General features: G+C 43.0%; 1 protein-coding gene across 5 annotated transcripts in view; it reads right to left on the bottom strand.

Annotated features, from left to right (window-relative positions):
• The window catches only part of PAPPA2 (pappalysin 2), a 309,250-nt gene that overhangs the window by 157,438 nt on the left and 136,034 nt on the right, over positions 1–15,778 (bottom strand). For 4 of the 5 annotated variants that reach the window (XM_059937054.1, XM_059937065.1, XM_059937076.1 and 1 more), the window contains 4 exons: positions 11,369–11,662; positions 9,528–9,720; positions 5,769–5,890; positions 2,248–2,737 (listed from right to left, as the gene is read on the bottom strand). In XM_059937054.1, the coding sequence (XP_059793037.1) occupies positions 2,248–2,737; positions 5,769–5,890; positions 9,528–9,720; positions 11,369–11,662 (1,099 nt within the window). Of the gene's footprint in view, positions 1–2,247; positions 2,738–5,768; positions 5,891–9,527; positions 9,721–11,368; positions 11,663–15,778 lie in introns of those variants that run through there. The other variant, XM_059937091.1, reaches the window with a different exon arrangement.

Here is a 15,778-nt window from a genome sequence, read left to right as displayed (position 1 = left end):
GCCCTAATTGGAAAAGTACCACTAAAGTCAAGCTAGGATGGGAGTGACTTAGGAGAACAGGATCTCAAAGGGCTGTTGGGACTGCCGTAAGTGGTGCCCACAGCTCTCCTGCCAAGACCCTCTCTTCTTTAACACACTCTTCGACTCAACCACAAAGCCTCTACTCTTTCGCTTGATGCTGCAACCAGCAAACAGGAAATGTCGTGGGGTTTCAAAAACGCCTTTAAACACCTCTGTACTGGCTTTTAGTTACTTTAATAGGAAAGACACATAATTATGAAAGATATAAATTTCCAAATTAGCTTTCTGTAGGGAAGCACTCTTCATCAGAGGGCCAGATATTTCAAAAGCAAAACCAGTTTTATATCCTAATCAATTCTGATGGCTTCCCTTTCGCAGGGTGGTTTCTGTCTGACTTCTCATCCAGCCATGCATAAAAGTCTTATACTGCTCTGTGGCTGGGAGAGGATTGGAAGGAAGCGTCAGGATATGTTTACGCTTCCTGGGGAGAAAACTCTGCAGCAGGTAGCCCCGACCTTCAATGAGCTGAGTCTGTAAAAGGTAATGTGTTACGAAGGAAAGGGAACCAAAATGAGACTCAGTCAGAAAATTGGATTTTAACCTTGAGCTTGCCACTTACGAGCTCTGTTCAACCCAATTAAAGTTAAGCCTTAGTTCTCTCATCTATAAAATGGGATATTATTGACCTTAAAGGTTGTGTGTACCTGTGTGTGTGTGTGTGTGTGTGTGCGCACATGCACGTGTGTATATTAAGTTAGATAACAAATATCATTTTAATTGCCTTACTAAAGAAACCCCCCCAAAATATATTTTTTTCTTTTCAAATCCATCCCATGATCTATCCTCCTTTTTTGCATGAGCTTTTTGACCATTTCACTGTCTTCTCGTTCTAATTCATAGAGCTAATATGAGAGGAAAAATGTAGTAAAATTCAAGGTGAACATTTTTCTCTACACTTTCGTAGCTGTGGCAGACTGAAAAATGGCCATAAATTCTTCCCATCCCAGATGCATGCCCTTCTATGATGTGACTTTACTGTTTCTCTCATCAAGAAATAGAATTGATTTTGCCACCCGCAGAATCTGGAATTGACCGTGACCTGCTTTGGCTAGTGGAATGATATCATGAGTAATGTAAGCAGAGGCTTGAAAAATGTGAGTGTTTGGGGACTTGCCATCCCTGCTTCTGGAAAGCCTTCCACCAGCATGAGAACAAGCCCAGGCAAAGCCTCCTAGTGAAGGAGAGACAATGGGGAAAGAGAACTTCATTCTCCCAGCCATGCCAGTGTCTTAGCTGAGCCTCCAATGCGTGCATGAGGTTGCCTGGGGCCACCTAGCCCTGGCCAAGCCGGTCCAGGTGAGTACACACAGCCAACCCATAGAACCATGAGAAATAGTATTTGTTGTTTTAACCCACTATGTTTTGTGATGATTTCTAATGCAGCGAAAACTAACCAGTATAGCACCTTTGATAAAACTTTTGTTTTACCCTGAGTTCTGCCCTCAGGGCAGCCTCTGAGGAAAATTATGAGGTGAGGAAAATTTGCCTTTAGAGATACCAGCCTCCTACTCTATAGACATTGAACTCTTTAAGCCAATGATCTTATCTTAGTCTGTGTCCCCACCACTGAGCACACAGTGCCAGGAGCACTTAAGAACTCACTAAATGTAGAAAGAACAGAAGAAAGAGAAAGAGGAGGGTTGGAAAAGAAGGAAAGAGAGAGGGAGGGAGAGAGGGAGGGAAGAAAGAAAAATGAATAAGTCATGAAAGTAGAGTATAGTGTCTACAGGACCCTCGGCTTCTCTGCTTAGCTGTAGAAGAGGTGACTATAACCTTTGAATGGTATAGGAGCTGTGGCAGATTATTTAAAAGTTACAGCAAGGATCAAAAATCAAATTGTGTTACCAGATAGGAGTATCTGACTCTGATCAACTTACTTATGGCAATTAATATTTTCAGTCCAACTGAAACATATCAAATACTAACCTCTTTTTTCCATAATCGTAAAGATGGCATCACCAGTCAGAACACCTGCTTGCCCCTTCTGGGAAACACTTTTGCTCATTTCAGAGATGCCACTTTAGAATAAAACCCCCTCTGAAAGTCTGAACATTTCTCCAAATAAGGGCATATCAGAATATTAAAAAATGGAGAAAAAGGAAGCCAAACCCACTCCCAAAGCCTCAGGAAGCCCCATGGTTTAGAAAGCCCTACTGCCCAACTCACACGTCTGTGAATTTCCTGTGAGGATGTGTCACCACCATGGGCAAGCCACTGGCAAATGGGGGCTCACGGAGGACCTGGTACCTCACGGGCCTGCAGCCAGAACACAAGGGACTGTGGGGCTGAGAAGTCAGGAGAGCTGCATCAATCTCCATCCGCTCATCAAAGGTGTAGACTTTCACCCCCAAGACTTTCCCATCAACGTGCAGTTTGATAGTGAGTGGGGTGTCACAGAAAGTGTCTAAGGGGCCTAGGTGCACGGACTCCTGGTGTTCCAGCAAGATCTCTGTGTCAAAAAGTGCCTGGGAGGAGTCCATGGAGAGGTAGGTGACCCATAGGGTGAGAGTGTCAGCTTGGACTGGGTGCTGGAAGAGCAGCTCCAGGCTACAGCCTTCTGCAGGGCAGGGGACCGTCATGTTCATGTGGTACAGGTGGAGCTCAGGACTCCAGGCCTGCAAGCTTGGCTCACAAGGTTGATCCACGTCTGGAGGCCCTGAGGGAGATGAGCAGAAAGACAGACGCATCAGGAATCACCATTAAAAATCTGAAAATGAGTTGCCCCTATCAAGGGCCAGAAAAAAGAATGAAGCAGAAGAGAACTTTGAGCACATTCTTAGAGAAGCTGGTCAGCTTAGTAGGTTAGAACTTAAGTATTACTGAAGACAGAGGTGTAACAATTCAAAAGTACTATGCTCCAAATCACCACTTCCTGGTGCCCTTTAACAAGAGAAATCCAGCATGGCATTCGGAATGGAGTGACCCAGAGCCTAGGTGGAAACATGAGACTGATACAGGTAAGGTAAGTCATGTCCTTAAAGAATCCTTGAGCAGAAGAGAATTATTTGTACTTAGTTTACTAATAATTTATGATAAATTAATTCTTCTGAAGCCCTGTTTTATTTACTAATCAGGCCAATGTTTGTTTCAGGCTGTTGCTACAATGTTTAACTAGGCTTTTCACAAAACTTCTTTGATACCCTAAGATCATACCTTAGCAATCCTTCCAATGGACTGTTAGCCAAACTTTAAAACCATACATTGAAACTTCCCTTTTAGTTCAAAAATATGTAAGCCAGTAGAGCACTACACAGAGGAAACTGCGGGCAGGAAATAGAAACACTTTTCTTGAATGGAAAAAAAAGGAGATTCAGTAGCCAAGTAAAAATGTAATGGTGAAAAATCAAATATCGCAAACATATAAAGTCAGCTCTGTGGAAATAATCTATACAAGGTGGTTTCTCCTATAACATGAGGGGAATTGAAAGAAAACTGCTAAATTAGGATGCAGTAGTTAGGCTGTAATTGGTGCTGTGCATTAGCTGTGTGACTGTGGCCAGTCTATCTAAGCCTCAATTTCCTCATTTATAAAATAAGCACTATTTAACCCCTGCCTTACTAGATTAGTGTAGAAGATCTATACAGTGTTCCTTAGAAATATTTGCAAACTACATTTGCAAAAATAGAATGACTTAGCCCTTCAGGATTTGGAAAATAATGTTCCAAAGCCCAGAGGAAATAAGTTCAAACGTGTGTGTGTGTTACATCTTATGATCCCTATTGTTTCTTCCCTGTATCGTGAATCCATTCATTCATTAATTCAATAAAAATTGACTGTGTACCTCTTTCACACCTAGCACAAATCTAGGTATCAGAGACAGAGTAGTGAACAAGAGAGACAAAAGTCTTGACCACATATATCTTACCATAGGGTGATAGGTACAACAATAAATAAAGAGGCATCAGTATAATAATGTCATCTCTGAAGAAAAATTAAGGAGGAAAAAGGACTAGAGAATAATGGTGTGAGGCTGGGGGCTATTTTAGATCAGGGAGACAAGGAAGTTCTCTCCAAGAAGATGATATTAAGCAAGGAATATGTCTGGTTCAATTTTCTATTCCTCATAGCATTCAGAATATAGTTGGTGGTCAATAAGTGTCCATTAAGTGTCATTAAATACATTTTGATCATATCTGTAAATATATGTGTTGGTGTGTGCTCTGCTGGGGAATCAATTCCTTTCATTTTATACATTTAAAATATGACTTGATTCTTCACCTGTTCAAAGCAAAGGAATACCAGTATTTCCTCTCAGTATTTTCCAACAGGCATCCCCCAATACTAGCAGAGTAAAGGCTCTTGGAAGCCAACTCAATAGCAGCACTGTCTGTCAGAAAGTTTTTATTATGATGTCATATAAAGAGATGAAGTGGAGGCCCTAAAAGTTGATTTGGTATGCCTGGAGACAGAGTACAAGAGTTAGAACCCAGAACTTCTAATTCCTTTCACCTCTACCAGATAACTTTAAATTTTTCTAAGAATTAAAAAGAAAAAAAGTACAGGGCCAGAGAGTCAAATGGGCATTAAAACACTAGCACAGGAAGAACTGTTTGCCACAAAAATGGCCTTTAATGAAATGCCAATCTCTAAATGAGTCCTACTCAGTGCCAATGTAAATTTTATAGTCACCTTCCATTCTTCCCTGAAAAATCATTTGAAAAAAGTTCTATATGATCAATCAAGTCAATTGTCTCCCCCCAGATTCCTCCTCAAGGCTCCTGTCATTTGAGTAACTGGGAGCCCAAGGGGATGCTGTAGACTCTTAGACCAATGTTCTCCTTTTTTTTCTTATCAGAGTCAAGACTACAAACTAATTCAAATAGGACCCTGTCCAACAGGTCTTACTGAGTCATTTTTAGGCTCTTAAAAAATATAAGAAAAAGAGAAAGGTGATGACTAGGTAAACACTGAAGACGTTGACGGTAGAAGAAGTCAAGCCATTCATCAGAAGGTGCTAAAACTCATGTCAGTAGCATTTTTGGACTTGAATTGGGGTAGCATTCATGCTCTACTTTGTCATAGAGGCACTGTTATAGGTAGGTGAGTGAATATGTAACTGAGAAGTTGGGGGTGGGACAGGAAAGGGGACAGCTAAAAACATTTTCCCCCTCCTAGAGCCTAGCTTAGATCACATCCAAAGCACAACGAGTACCAGTGATTAATAGACTCATAAAATAGCATAGATGAGAATGATCAGTTTGGAACACCTAGTCCACCCCACCGTGCCCAAACTGGCTCAGTCAGTGTGCATGAGTGTTCCCTGCAACGTGTTCTCTGTTAGCCTCCTGATAGAGGGGAGGATGAGATCAGCTTACGTTGTCATGTGGCGAAGCTGCTCCATGGGCTGATAGGCACATGTAATACGACATGCCTGAGCTAGCTCCTCCTGAAGTCGCCCCGAGTTCTCCGTCCCTCTGTCCTCTATGCTTCCCTCTGCTTCACCACAGCCACTGGCACGTTAAGCACACATAGGATATCCACACAAAGGTACCAGGCAGAGTCATTCCCAGACCCCTGGAGATTTCCAGCACATCACACACACACACACACACACACACACACACACATGCACACACACACAGGCACACTACCTTTTTCTCACCATGCCACCGCTCCACCCTTTACCTCCACCCCCCATGTCCACCTTGGCCACCAAGGTGTAAATGAAAAAGTCATGGTCCTTTACCCACAGCCTCCTCTGGGGTCCAGTAACCCGAGGAGTCACACACGCGCCGGGAGGAAGCCGTGTGCACGTACTGACGGAATGTCCCATCTTCAGTGCAGGCACCACACACGCTGCCCGGGACCCTGGGAAAACAATGGGTGGGGGTGGAGATGGGGAGAATAGATCAGATGAACTGGGATAATGAAATTCACAAGACCTTTGGGGCATGGGGGTGGCAATGGGTAGTGAGGCCTTAGTGGGTAACTGAGAACACAACTATTTCTCAACTCATTTCCTTCTTGTATAGACCTCATCTTTGCAAAATTCGTAGTGACATGAAAATCTCAAGGTTATGAAGCAGAAGAATTTAACTAAGTCATAAAGGAGGCCTGTGGAGATGAAAGAGGTCTTCTATCCAGTCAACACAAAATAATTACAATCTGAATCTTTCAACATAAAACGACTTATACACTGACTCTCAATAAGTCATCCAAAGCCTCCTTGCATTCCCCCAACTGAAACAGACAACAAGTTTCACAGTAAACTTATTAGTTATATGTGCTCTTATGTTTTAACTCTCTACTTTTAATCACACACATAAAATAAAAGTCATATGAAATGTAACGCTCCTTGGTTCTCCATTGCCTATAGGGATACATCTAAATTCCTTACCATGATTCAGGGTCCTTCAGAGGATAGCTCCAGCCTTACCTACTTCAGTCTTTTCATGAATTTCATTTATGTTCCCATCGTAATAACTAATCACCTTTTCACAAATACATCATACCCTTCACACAGCTCCGTGAAACCTGCTGTTCTCTCTCTGGCTAAAAAGGCTTTCTAAGCTTCTCTGTTTAGCAAGCTCCTACTCATCCTTCAAGACCCATGCAAATGTAACCTTTGCAGTGGCCCTTAGCCTGACTCCTCTGGATGGCCAGCACTCTCTCTTCTGGGCACCCACTGTCCATTCTGGCTCCCATTGTAGGGCACTGATCTGTGGTGTTGAGAATCCCCATTCCCATTCCTCCTCCTTTGCCTGTGAGCAGATCCAGACCAAGCTCTCTTTTTCTATGCCCTGCAGTTAGGACACAGACTGGCCTCAGCAGTCCCTCTGTGAGAGCTTGTTCTATGCGCATCCTTGAGACTATTAATACACCTATGAAGAGCTCTTCAAGCACCGTATCTTGAAGAGGTAATAACAATAGCTGAATAACAAGGGGAAATCACTTGATGAGGCCTGTCTCTGATACTTAGAATCTTTTTTTTTAATTTATTGAAGTATCGTTGCTGTACAATATTATAAAAGTTATATGTATACAATACAGCAATTCATTTTTAAAGGTTATACTCCATTTACAGCTATTATGAGATATTGGCTATATTCCCTGTGAGGTACAATATATCCTTGTAGCTTATTTTATACTTAATAGGTTGTGGAAGTCCAACTGTGAACGATCCATCTGCAAACGGAGGCATCAAATCAAGGTCTCTCAACAAGTAGAGGGGGAAAAGTAAAATCTTGCAACATAATGGAAAAACAGTATTGTTAAATAAGGGTAATAAGTATGCTACCAGCTCCCATTTATTAAGCACTGTATATATCTGGCATCGTTCCACTAGGTGCTTTTCATAAATTATTTCTAATCCCTGTAAGAACCCTGTTTACAAACGAGGACACTCAGGCTCAGAGGGATGAAGTAAATTGCCTAAAGTCGCAACAAGTTTCTTAATTCCTCTGAGCAAGTTCCCAAACACCATCAAGTGTCCAGTACTTTGGCAACCAAAAGGTGTCGTTAACTCCAACCCCCGACTGCAGTCAGCGCTCACTTCTGTTGCGGACGCAACTCCAAACCACATTTCCCTGATGCACTTGGCTCTTCCGGGGCCGCTGCTTAGTGCGTGGTTGGGCTCCTCTCTGACATAAGGATTCCAAATACCTACTGGGGAGGAGTAAACATAACTCCGAGTGTGACACAAATCGCTGGGTATGTGACGTGAGTTTCCCCGACGCACGTGTCAGGAGGCCTCAGCGCTGTAGCCCACCTCGCTGAGAAAAGGAAGCCAACTGCAGCCTTTTCTGCCAACAGCCTCACAGCAAGCCAGCACTGATGTCTGCTTTATCGTAACGTTTGTACCAGAGAGAGAATTGAAAGATTAAATTGTTTACATGTGTTACATAAACTGATGTAAAACACGGGTCTGCACATGCCCACAGAGGACCTATTGTTCAGCCAGAGCAAACCAAGCTGCACGAGGTCACACGTGCAGGAAGAGGATTCTTACACACATCACAGAGATATATGTTGACTCACAGAGGGAACCCATGAGAGCTTGGGTGCCGATGACAATCAAAACTGCTTTATAGGATTGTGGGGTCTAAGTAATGTCACGCATTAAGTGTACACCAGGTGTCAAGGACAGGTTCCAAGATCCCAGAAGGCCGGGAGAGCCACTTTGAAAAATGGTTCACCTGCTTCCTCCCATCCCTGTCTCTCCCTGTCCTCTCTCCCAGGCTTTCAGCAAAGTTGGAGTACACAGGAACGTGCTTCAGGGACATTCAGCTCCCTAGTTGGGATCTGACACCCAGAAGGGAAGCGTGACACACAGACGAGGGACCCTCCACCTGCTAAAGGGGAAAGCTCTAAATTCAAAGAAACAATCTATTCCATGTCCTCCATTTCTGAAATTCCAGGGGATAGCCCCAATTCAGCTCTATCCAGCTGTGGTGTCCTGGGCTAGCCACCATGTGCTTCTCTATGCCTCGGATTCCTCACTTATATAGCAGGGATTGGGCTCACTGCAAGGACTAAGTAAGACAATTGCAGGTAAAATACCTCGCACAGTGCCTCACACATAGAAGGACCGAAGAGCCCACAGTGGTAGGTTTTGATAACGGAGAGCAGGTCGTGGATGGGGTTCTGGCCCTTTTCAGTTAAACCACATTCCCCCATCCTCCCACCAATTGTCATATGTCATCCTTTTCCTACCTTCTCTCTTTTCCACAAAAATTTTCCTGGTATTCATTATACACCAATATGCAAAGGATGAATAAAAACCAAGTTTAGGTGTAATGATTCTCTTCAATAAACATGAATTAGCTGCTTATTGTGGCAGACCAAAAGACAAAGAAACAAAAAAATAGTCCTGACCCCAAGGAATTGCCAGTTGAGTAGTGGAGCAGATAGGAAAATGAACAGATAATGACAATTCCGCAAGATAGTAGCCATAAGTGGGGTAGGCGTGGGGCAGGCATGGGGTACAACAGGACACAGAGGAGGCATAAGAAATGCCCACACGAGCCAGTTAAGCCCCTGATGCACAGCTTGAGTCGCCGGCCACCCACTCACCCCCAGAACTGCCTGGAGGGACATACCTTACTTCCCTTCTTCCAGACACCACTGTGCAAGTAGCAAGCCCCTGCTCCACCTTTACACCGAGGAGGAACAGCTGACCTGGACAGGTGGCAAATGCCATCTCAGTTTTGTCAGGTCATTTTTTATCACATTTGTCAACCTCTTCGCAGCTCCTAGAAGCCCACCAGATATGATATCAGGAAGCATCCGGATGCCCCTCGCCAAGGAGTGGGCACATATGGTGCACCATTGGCTGACGTGAGAGCCCCATGAGCTCTGCTCAGGAGATGAGTACTGAGCAGGTTGGCGGAGGCAGCCCTGAGTAACGGTGCATATTTATAGTTCCAAACTGGGGTTCCCCCAACTTCACATCCTTCCCCTTGTTCACAAGAAATGCCACAGAGAAAGATACCAGTGCCTCTCTCACCTGTCATACACAACTCCACTAATTGGAGGCAGCCAGTGGATAGTGAGGGACAGGGGGGTCTGCCCGATGACCATGGGTGGGATGGGAATGGGGGTGGGCTTTCGGCTTTGACTCCATTGCTGATATACAAGGTCCAAATAGCAGTGCATTCGGGCCACTTGGTTAGGGGTGAAGCTGTCAGTGCAGTCGTCATCTGCAGAGACAAAAAAGGGAACAAGAGAGATGGAGGTTTTAACCTGCAATGTCCACCAAGGTAGGGATAGATTTTGCCAGGAAATATCTAGGCTGGAAGTGGGAAAGAGAAGGCAGAGAAGAGCACTGGCTTATCTCTAAAGTAAGTTGGGCTTGATGTTTACCTTGATGTTGGCCAGAGTGAGACTCACGCCCAGGGGTACAGGGTTGCTCTGAGATGACATTGCTTATTCAGGAAACCACAAGATGGCAGTGTTTCAGCATATGGCCTTTTAATTCGTGAACATGTGTGGAGTTTCAGACACCTGCTTTATGCCCAGTGACTTTGGCCCAGGTAAGTGAGCATTCATAGAGATGCTCAAGAGGAGAGAAAGCCAAAAAGTCAAGCAGGCAGCAGGACTGGGAATGGTGATCCTCAACTTCCTTTTAGAGCTGGTAAAATTTCCTATTAGGTACACTTTTCATAGGGTTAGAAAAGGAGTTATCTTAGCTTCCAGGCCTTCTTCCATGAAGGCCCACCAGTGAAACACTCCCTTCTGCTTCTTAGATGTTTCCTCTGTCCACTTCAAAGGTGGTGCCTAAATAGCTCTGCCCTCAGCACCCCATTGTCTGGTCTCTCTGCCCTGGCAAGGGCCACTGTGTGCTTGTTGGGAGAGGCAAGGATGCTGGTCCTTATGAATTTGATGTACCTGAATCATGCACCAAGATGAGACTTAGATAGGAATATATTGATGGGTCACTGACAGGACAAGCTCAGCACTTTTTCTTCCCTGCAAAGGCACGGTCAGCATCTGTCAGTTATCTTTTCTTTCTTTCTTTTTTTTTTTTTTTTTGGATAGTTATCTAGAACTTATCACCAACAAGCCCCTGGATGTTATAGAAAAATTACTTCCTTCCTTCACCACTGGAATAAGTCATCAAATCACATCAGTCCTTAATTTTAGGGATAAATTTAAGTCCATTATCAGGAGATGATGAGTAGTATTACTTTTTGACAGAAACAAGGGAGGTGTGAAAGAACAAAGTAGAAGCATAATCCAAGACAACAAAACCAGGACCAAGAAAGTACCATTTTTTAAATGAAACAGCACCATTTTCTGTAGGCAAGCTAAGAATCAGCCCTTGTCTAGTGTTGGAAGAAGAGAATCTGATACTTTAAAAAATGACACAACAGAAAAAGGAACTCTGAGCTTAAAATTAACCAGGGCCATCTTCTTGACCAACTTCAAAAATAGTACAAAGAGCCACTTTGAACCAGAAACCTCTTTCTCCATTACCTTTGGACTCTCCTTCAGAGTAAATCCCTACGAATACGGGAAAGAAGCAAAATAACCAAGTTCTAGAGGTCAAAGGGCTCTCAAGAGAGCTTTTGGCTTTTTCCCTCTTTTTAACTGAGATAGAAATATGCTTATCTTTTAATTTTTAGTGGAGGAGAATCTAGTCAATGATACCCTTAATATTTCAATATTTAAGTTCTTCAAAGACATGAAAAAAAAAAAAAGAATATGCCATGACAAATACACTTCAACTCTCTGGCATGAATGACTGCTTGATAATCCTCTCTAATTCCCATACCTCCACCCTCCCGGCCCCAAAAGGCTCCCATGTAATCTTAATAAAAAACAAAGACATCAGGACTGTTGTGATACCTGTATAACTCATGTAGTTGCTGAATGGAGCCCCTGGGAAGTGGGTGAAGCCACAGGTGTCATTGATAGGCTCTGGGTCCTGGCACAGCTTACTCTTGGGAGTGGGGGCAGTGTCGGCACAGAGGTCTCCTGTATCCATGGACGGCACCGTCTCCCTGCAGGGGTCGTCACAGGATTCTCTTTCACTGACCCCTTTGAAGACATGGTAGAGTCCCAGGACATGCCCCACCTCATGGATCATGATGTTGGTGTGGCCAGGCATGCCATAATAGGCTGGGTTGAGGACAACACCACCTGTAATGGAAGGTTTGCAAAACATCTCTAAGCATGTAATGAATAGCCACCCTCTGTCTTCTGATAAACACTGAATGTTCAATTCCAGCCTCTAAGGGGGTGCTTCATAACTTCTAGTGGCATTCAGTCCCTGGTCTTCCCTCTGGCCACATATACCTTCTGAACCAATCAATAAACATGCCTTTAACCTCTGTCTTGGGTGAGTGCTGTATTAAATGCCAGGGATAACAATACAGACAAGGTGACATGATAGAGGGCCAGGATTCTCAGCCCTGGCTGTGCATTATAATCACCTGTTGAAAAATACAGATGTCCAAATGCCAGCCCCAGTGAAATGAATCCAAATAGTTGAGGATGGGGTACATGCCTCAGTATTTTTTAAAACTTCTGGTTGAGAGCCATTGGTCTAAGTGAAACCACATGGGATTCTCTGAGGACTTGAACAGCTATCTGACTTTCTAGAAGCTCAGTTTTGTTGTCTGTAAAGTGGAGATGAGAGCACTCCTTTTTTAAAGCATTTGGCACATTGAAGGAGTTTAGTAAATGACAGTTGTACATGATGCTTCTGATTTTATGACCCCTAATCTCAAGGAGCTAACAACCATTGAGACAAAAGACAAGTCCAACTGAACTACCATGAAATTCCGAATGTCTTGGGCACTATAGGAATTTGCTCCACTCTCATTCCTCCCAAATCTCCCTGAGAACACCAAGGGAGGTGTTTCAGAGAAGAGTTCCAACCATTGCATCCAATCTGGGCTTAGATGAAAGACCTAGTGGTATCACTGTATATTACAAAAGAAAAAGCTAAGGATCTCTGAGAATCCCAACTTCTATCTGTCTAGTTCCCAGTCCCTGCTTCTCTCCTCTCCCCATGGAAGACTTTCCTTCTTCACCCCTAAACATTGTTAGGATCAGACCCATCTTCACCTCCAGGACCTGGAAGAGGGAATGTCAACAGCTCTGGATCAACCCTCTGGGATCCAGAGTCACCCTAGCTATATTTCCAGGCTGATCCTGCCCTTGTGTCCCAGATCCAATCCCAGTTCCCCAGACTTGCTTCATTCCTCCTACCTAAGTCCTCCCTGTATCAATAGTCTGCTGAGTATAGCGGACCCCCCAGAAGAATAGCCCTGCCTTTCTTTTGCCAGATCATATTCAATATGTCCCATTCCTGAACTCTATACCTATAGACAACCCTATAGACAACTACATACATGGTTTTATGGGCAGGATACAGTCACCAGGGTATCTGGTGCCACACCCATTGGTTTCTGTAATGGGCAGCTCAATCTGCCTTTTTAGTGACTACCATATTGCAAAGGGCAGTTTCTAAATCCAAGTTCTAGTTTCTTCTAGTTTACTCAGACATGCTGACATTAACCAAGCCATGCTTAGACTTGTCCTGAGATATATTGTCTACTTTCACATCTAAAACAAAGCTAGACCTCATCTCCCTTGTTTATCATTTCTATTACTTCCAGTAAACATTCAACATTATTATTTTTTCCTTTTATAAAAATATATTCTGTATAATTTTATACATTTGTGCATCATTATTATGTCAATCTATAGGTAAAAATTAGTTTGAAAACAGATCTATTTCAAAAACATCCAGGGTGTCCAGTATTTGAATAAACCTGGTAAAATGAAATATTTCCATCTTTCAAGATGCCTTCCGCTTCATGTTTACATATCCAGTTTCAGTAATAATTATCATCAAAGTTATACACAATTATGCTCTCGGTTCTCTAACAGCAATATCGACCTTCACATCAATGAGGATTCTAACAGAACACGGTGTTGTTCTCTCCAAATTGCCTATACCAATTTGCCAGAATCAAACTTTGAAAGGCTACAACTTGCCTATAAGTTTTGAGTATCTACGCTGAGTAGTTTTTCCCAAATTGTGTTCATAAACTCTGGTCCTGGGTGATTCTTTGCAAAAAAAAGTAGTATCAGTGGTTAAATATGCTTGAGGAAAGAAAGGTAGCATGCCATATGTCCTCTGGAAGATTCACATTGTACCTAAGAACTGTTTTGTTAAAGGTTCTGAAAAGTCCTGCAGCAATTTTGTTTAATCCTTTGTGCCCCAAATTTATTTGAACACAGAACCTGTTTGGGGTAGAATACTTTTTGACATATGGAATACTGAATTACTCGGAGCACAATGCATGAAATACTACCAAAGGCCAAAAAGCTTCCCAATCAATAGTTATTTTCTATCCATATTCTTGCCCCTGAGCAAATGTCAAATACCTCCTCATCCTATGGTAAGTCCAAGACAAGTTCTCTTAGGATCTCCTCTAGCAGCAGAGAAAGGAACTAGAGCTGAACAGAAATAAGGTTCCAGGAAGAAGGGCTAGCAAAAGTAGCATGTGTCAAAGACATAGGCTGGGAGTGTGGCCTTGGGGCACTCAAAGTGGATATGAGCATGGTCATGATAATAGTAGGCTTCTTATCAACCTCTAGAAGTCTCTGCCTCAAGTCCAAATGAGATTTTTCCAAATCTAAAAATATTCACAGTCTCTTTTCAATAAACCTGGTTATTTATAAGAGGAGGAAGAAGCATAAACATGCAAATCCTCAGCCCTGCCAGCAAATCTCCTCCATGCCAAGGACAATTGGCCAGAGTTCTCATCCACAGCACCCTTAATACACATCCCCAAAGCAAGAGAATATAGATTTAACCATACGGCACTTAAATTTTAATGAAAAGCATAAGCCTTTGAACACATTTACTGACAGTTATATTTTTGATTCCAGAGAGATGATACTTCTAGCCCCAAGTCATCTGTATGGAACACCTAGTAATGAGCTTACCTACTATATAATTAGAATAGTGCATACTCTCATTCAGGAGTAAGTGCTGTGTACTCCAACCTATGTTAAGGAAAAAGGTCAAGACCCTGGACCTCTTACAGTAATTCTGTCCAGTAGACACCAAGGTTATAGATTAGAACTTAAGGACTTTGAAATGTGGTCCTGACCCTGACTAGCTGTGTGACACTGGCCCTGCTCTTTAACCTTTCCCAAGGTCTCTTCTGTAAAGTGAGGGGGCTACACGGGCTTATGGCTAAGAGTCCTTCCTATTCTCCTCCTGTGCCTCTGAGAGCTAGCATGCAGGACGGAGTGAGACAATCATAAAAACCATGTGGAGAAATTTGTGTTATGGACCGTCACCACCTCGGCTTGGTGAGCTGTGTTCCCAGACTCCCATCTCTCAGTAGCCTGAGGAGAAGGGGAAAGGCTGGGAATGAGCAGCCGCAGACATCTACTCTCTATCTGCTACAGATGGTCAAGTGATACACTCACTGCCTGTTCATCCTCACACCCTTCCCTCAAGTGTGTGCTCTCCTTCCTCTCTCCTGAGCATGGGCATCCCACACTGCTCTCAATCCCTCTTTATTCCAGCTAAAACAAACTGGTTAAGTTATTAGGGGAGTGGGTTTTAATCACTCAGAGACACACACACTGATACACCCATATGGGGAAGAAAGACATTAACTTATTTCATGGTTTACTTTATAAAAGTTCTTTCACATTTTGATGAAAAGAATACACACACACACACACACACACACACACACACACACACACACACAAACCACATGCTCATGCCAAAGTCTGAGTAAGGCATAAGACTCAAAATCTAAAGAGGAATGTTGGTTGTTGGTCAAAACTTAAAAAGAGGAAGGTGAAAACTTTTCATTAAGAAGGAAAAAGAAGAGGGTGTGGAGAAAAGGGAACCATCCTACACTGTTGGTGGGAATGTAAATTGGTACAGCCACTATGCAGAACAGTATGGAGGTTCCTTAAATAGCTAAAAATAGAGCTACCATATGATCCTGCAATCCCTCTCCTGGGCACGTAGCCAGAAAAAGATAAAAACTCTAATTTGAAAAGATACATGTACTCCAATGTTCATAGCAGCACTCTTTACAATAGCCAAAACATGGAAGCAACCTAAATGTCCACCAACAGATGAATGGATAAAGAAGATGTGGTACATACGCACAATGGAATATTACTCAGCCATAAAAAAGAATGACATAATACCATCTACAGCAACATGGATGAACCTAGAGATTATCATACTAAGTGAAGTAAGTCAGA

Source organism: Balaenoptera ricei, chromosome 1 (assembly GCF_028023285.1).
Source record: "Balaenoptera ricei isolate mBalRic1 chromosome 1, mBalRic1.hap2, whole genome shotgun sequence".
In the NCBI taxonomy this organism is placed as follows: Eukaryota; Metazoa; Chordata; class Mammalia; order Artiodactyla; family Balaenopteridae; genus Balaenoptera; species Balaenoptera ricei.
This window is presented reverse-complemented; position numbering and strand designations above follow the sequence as displayed.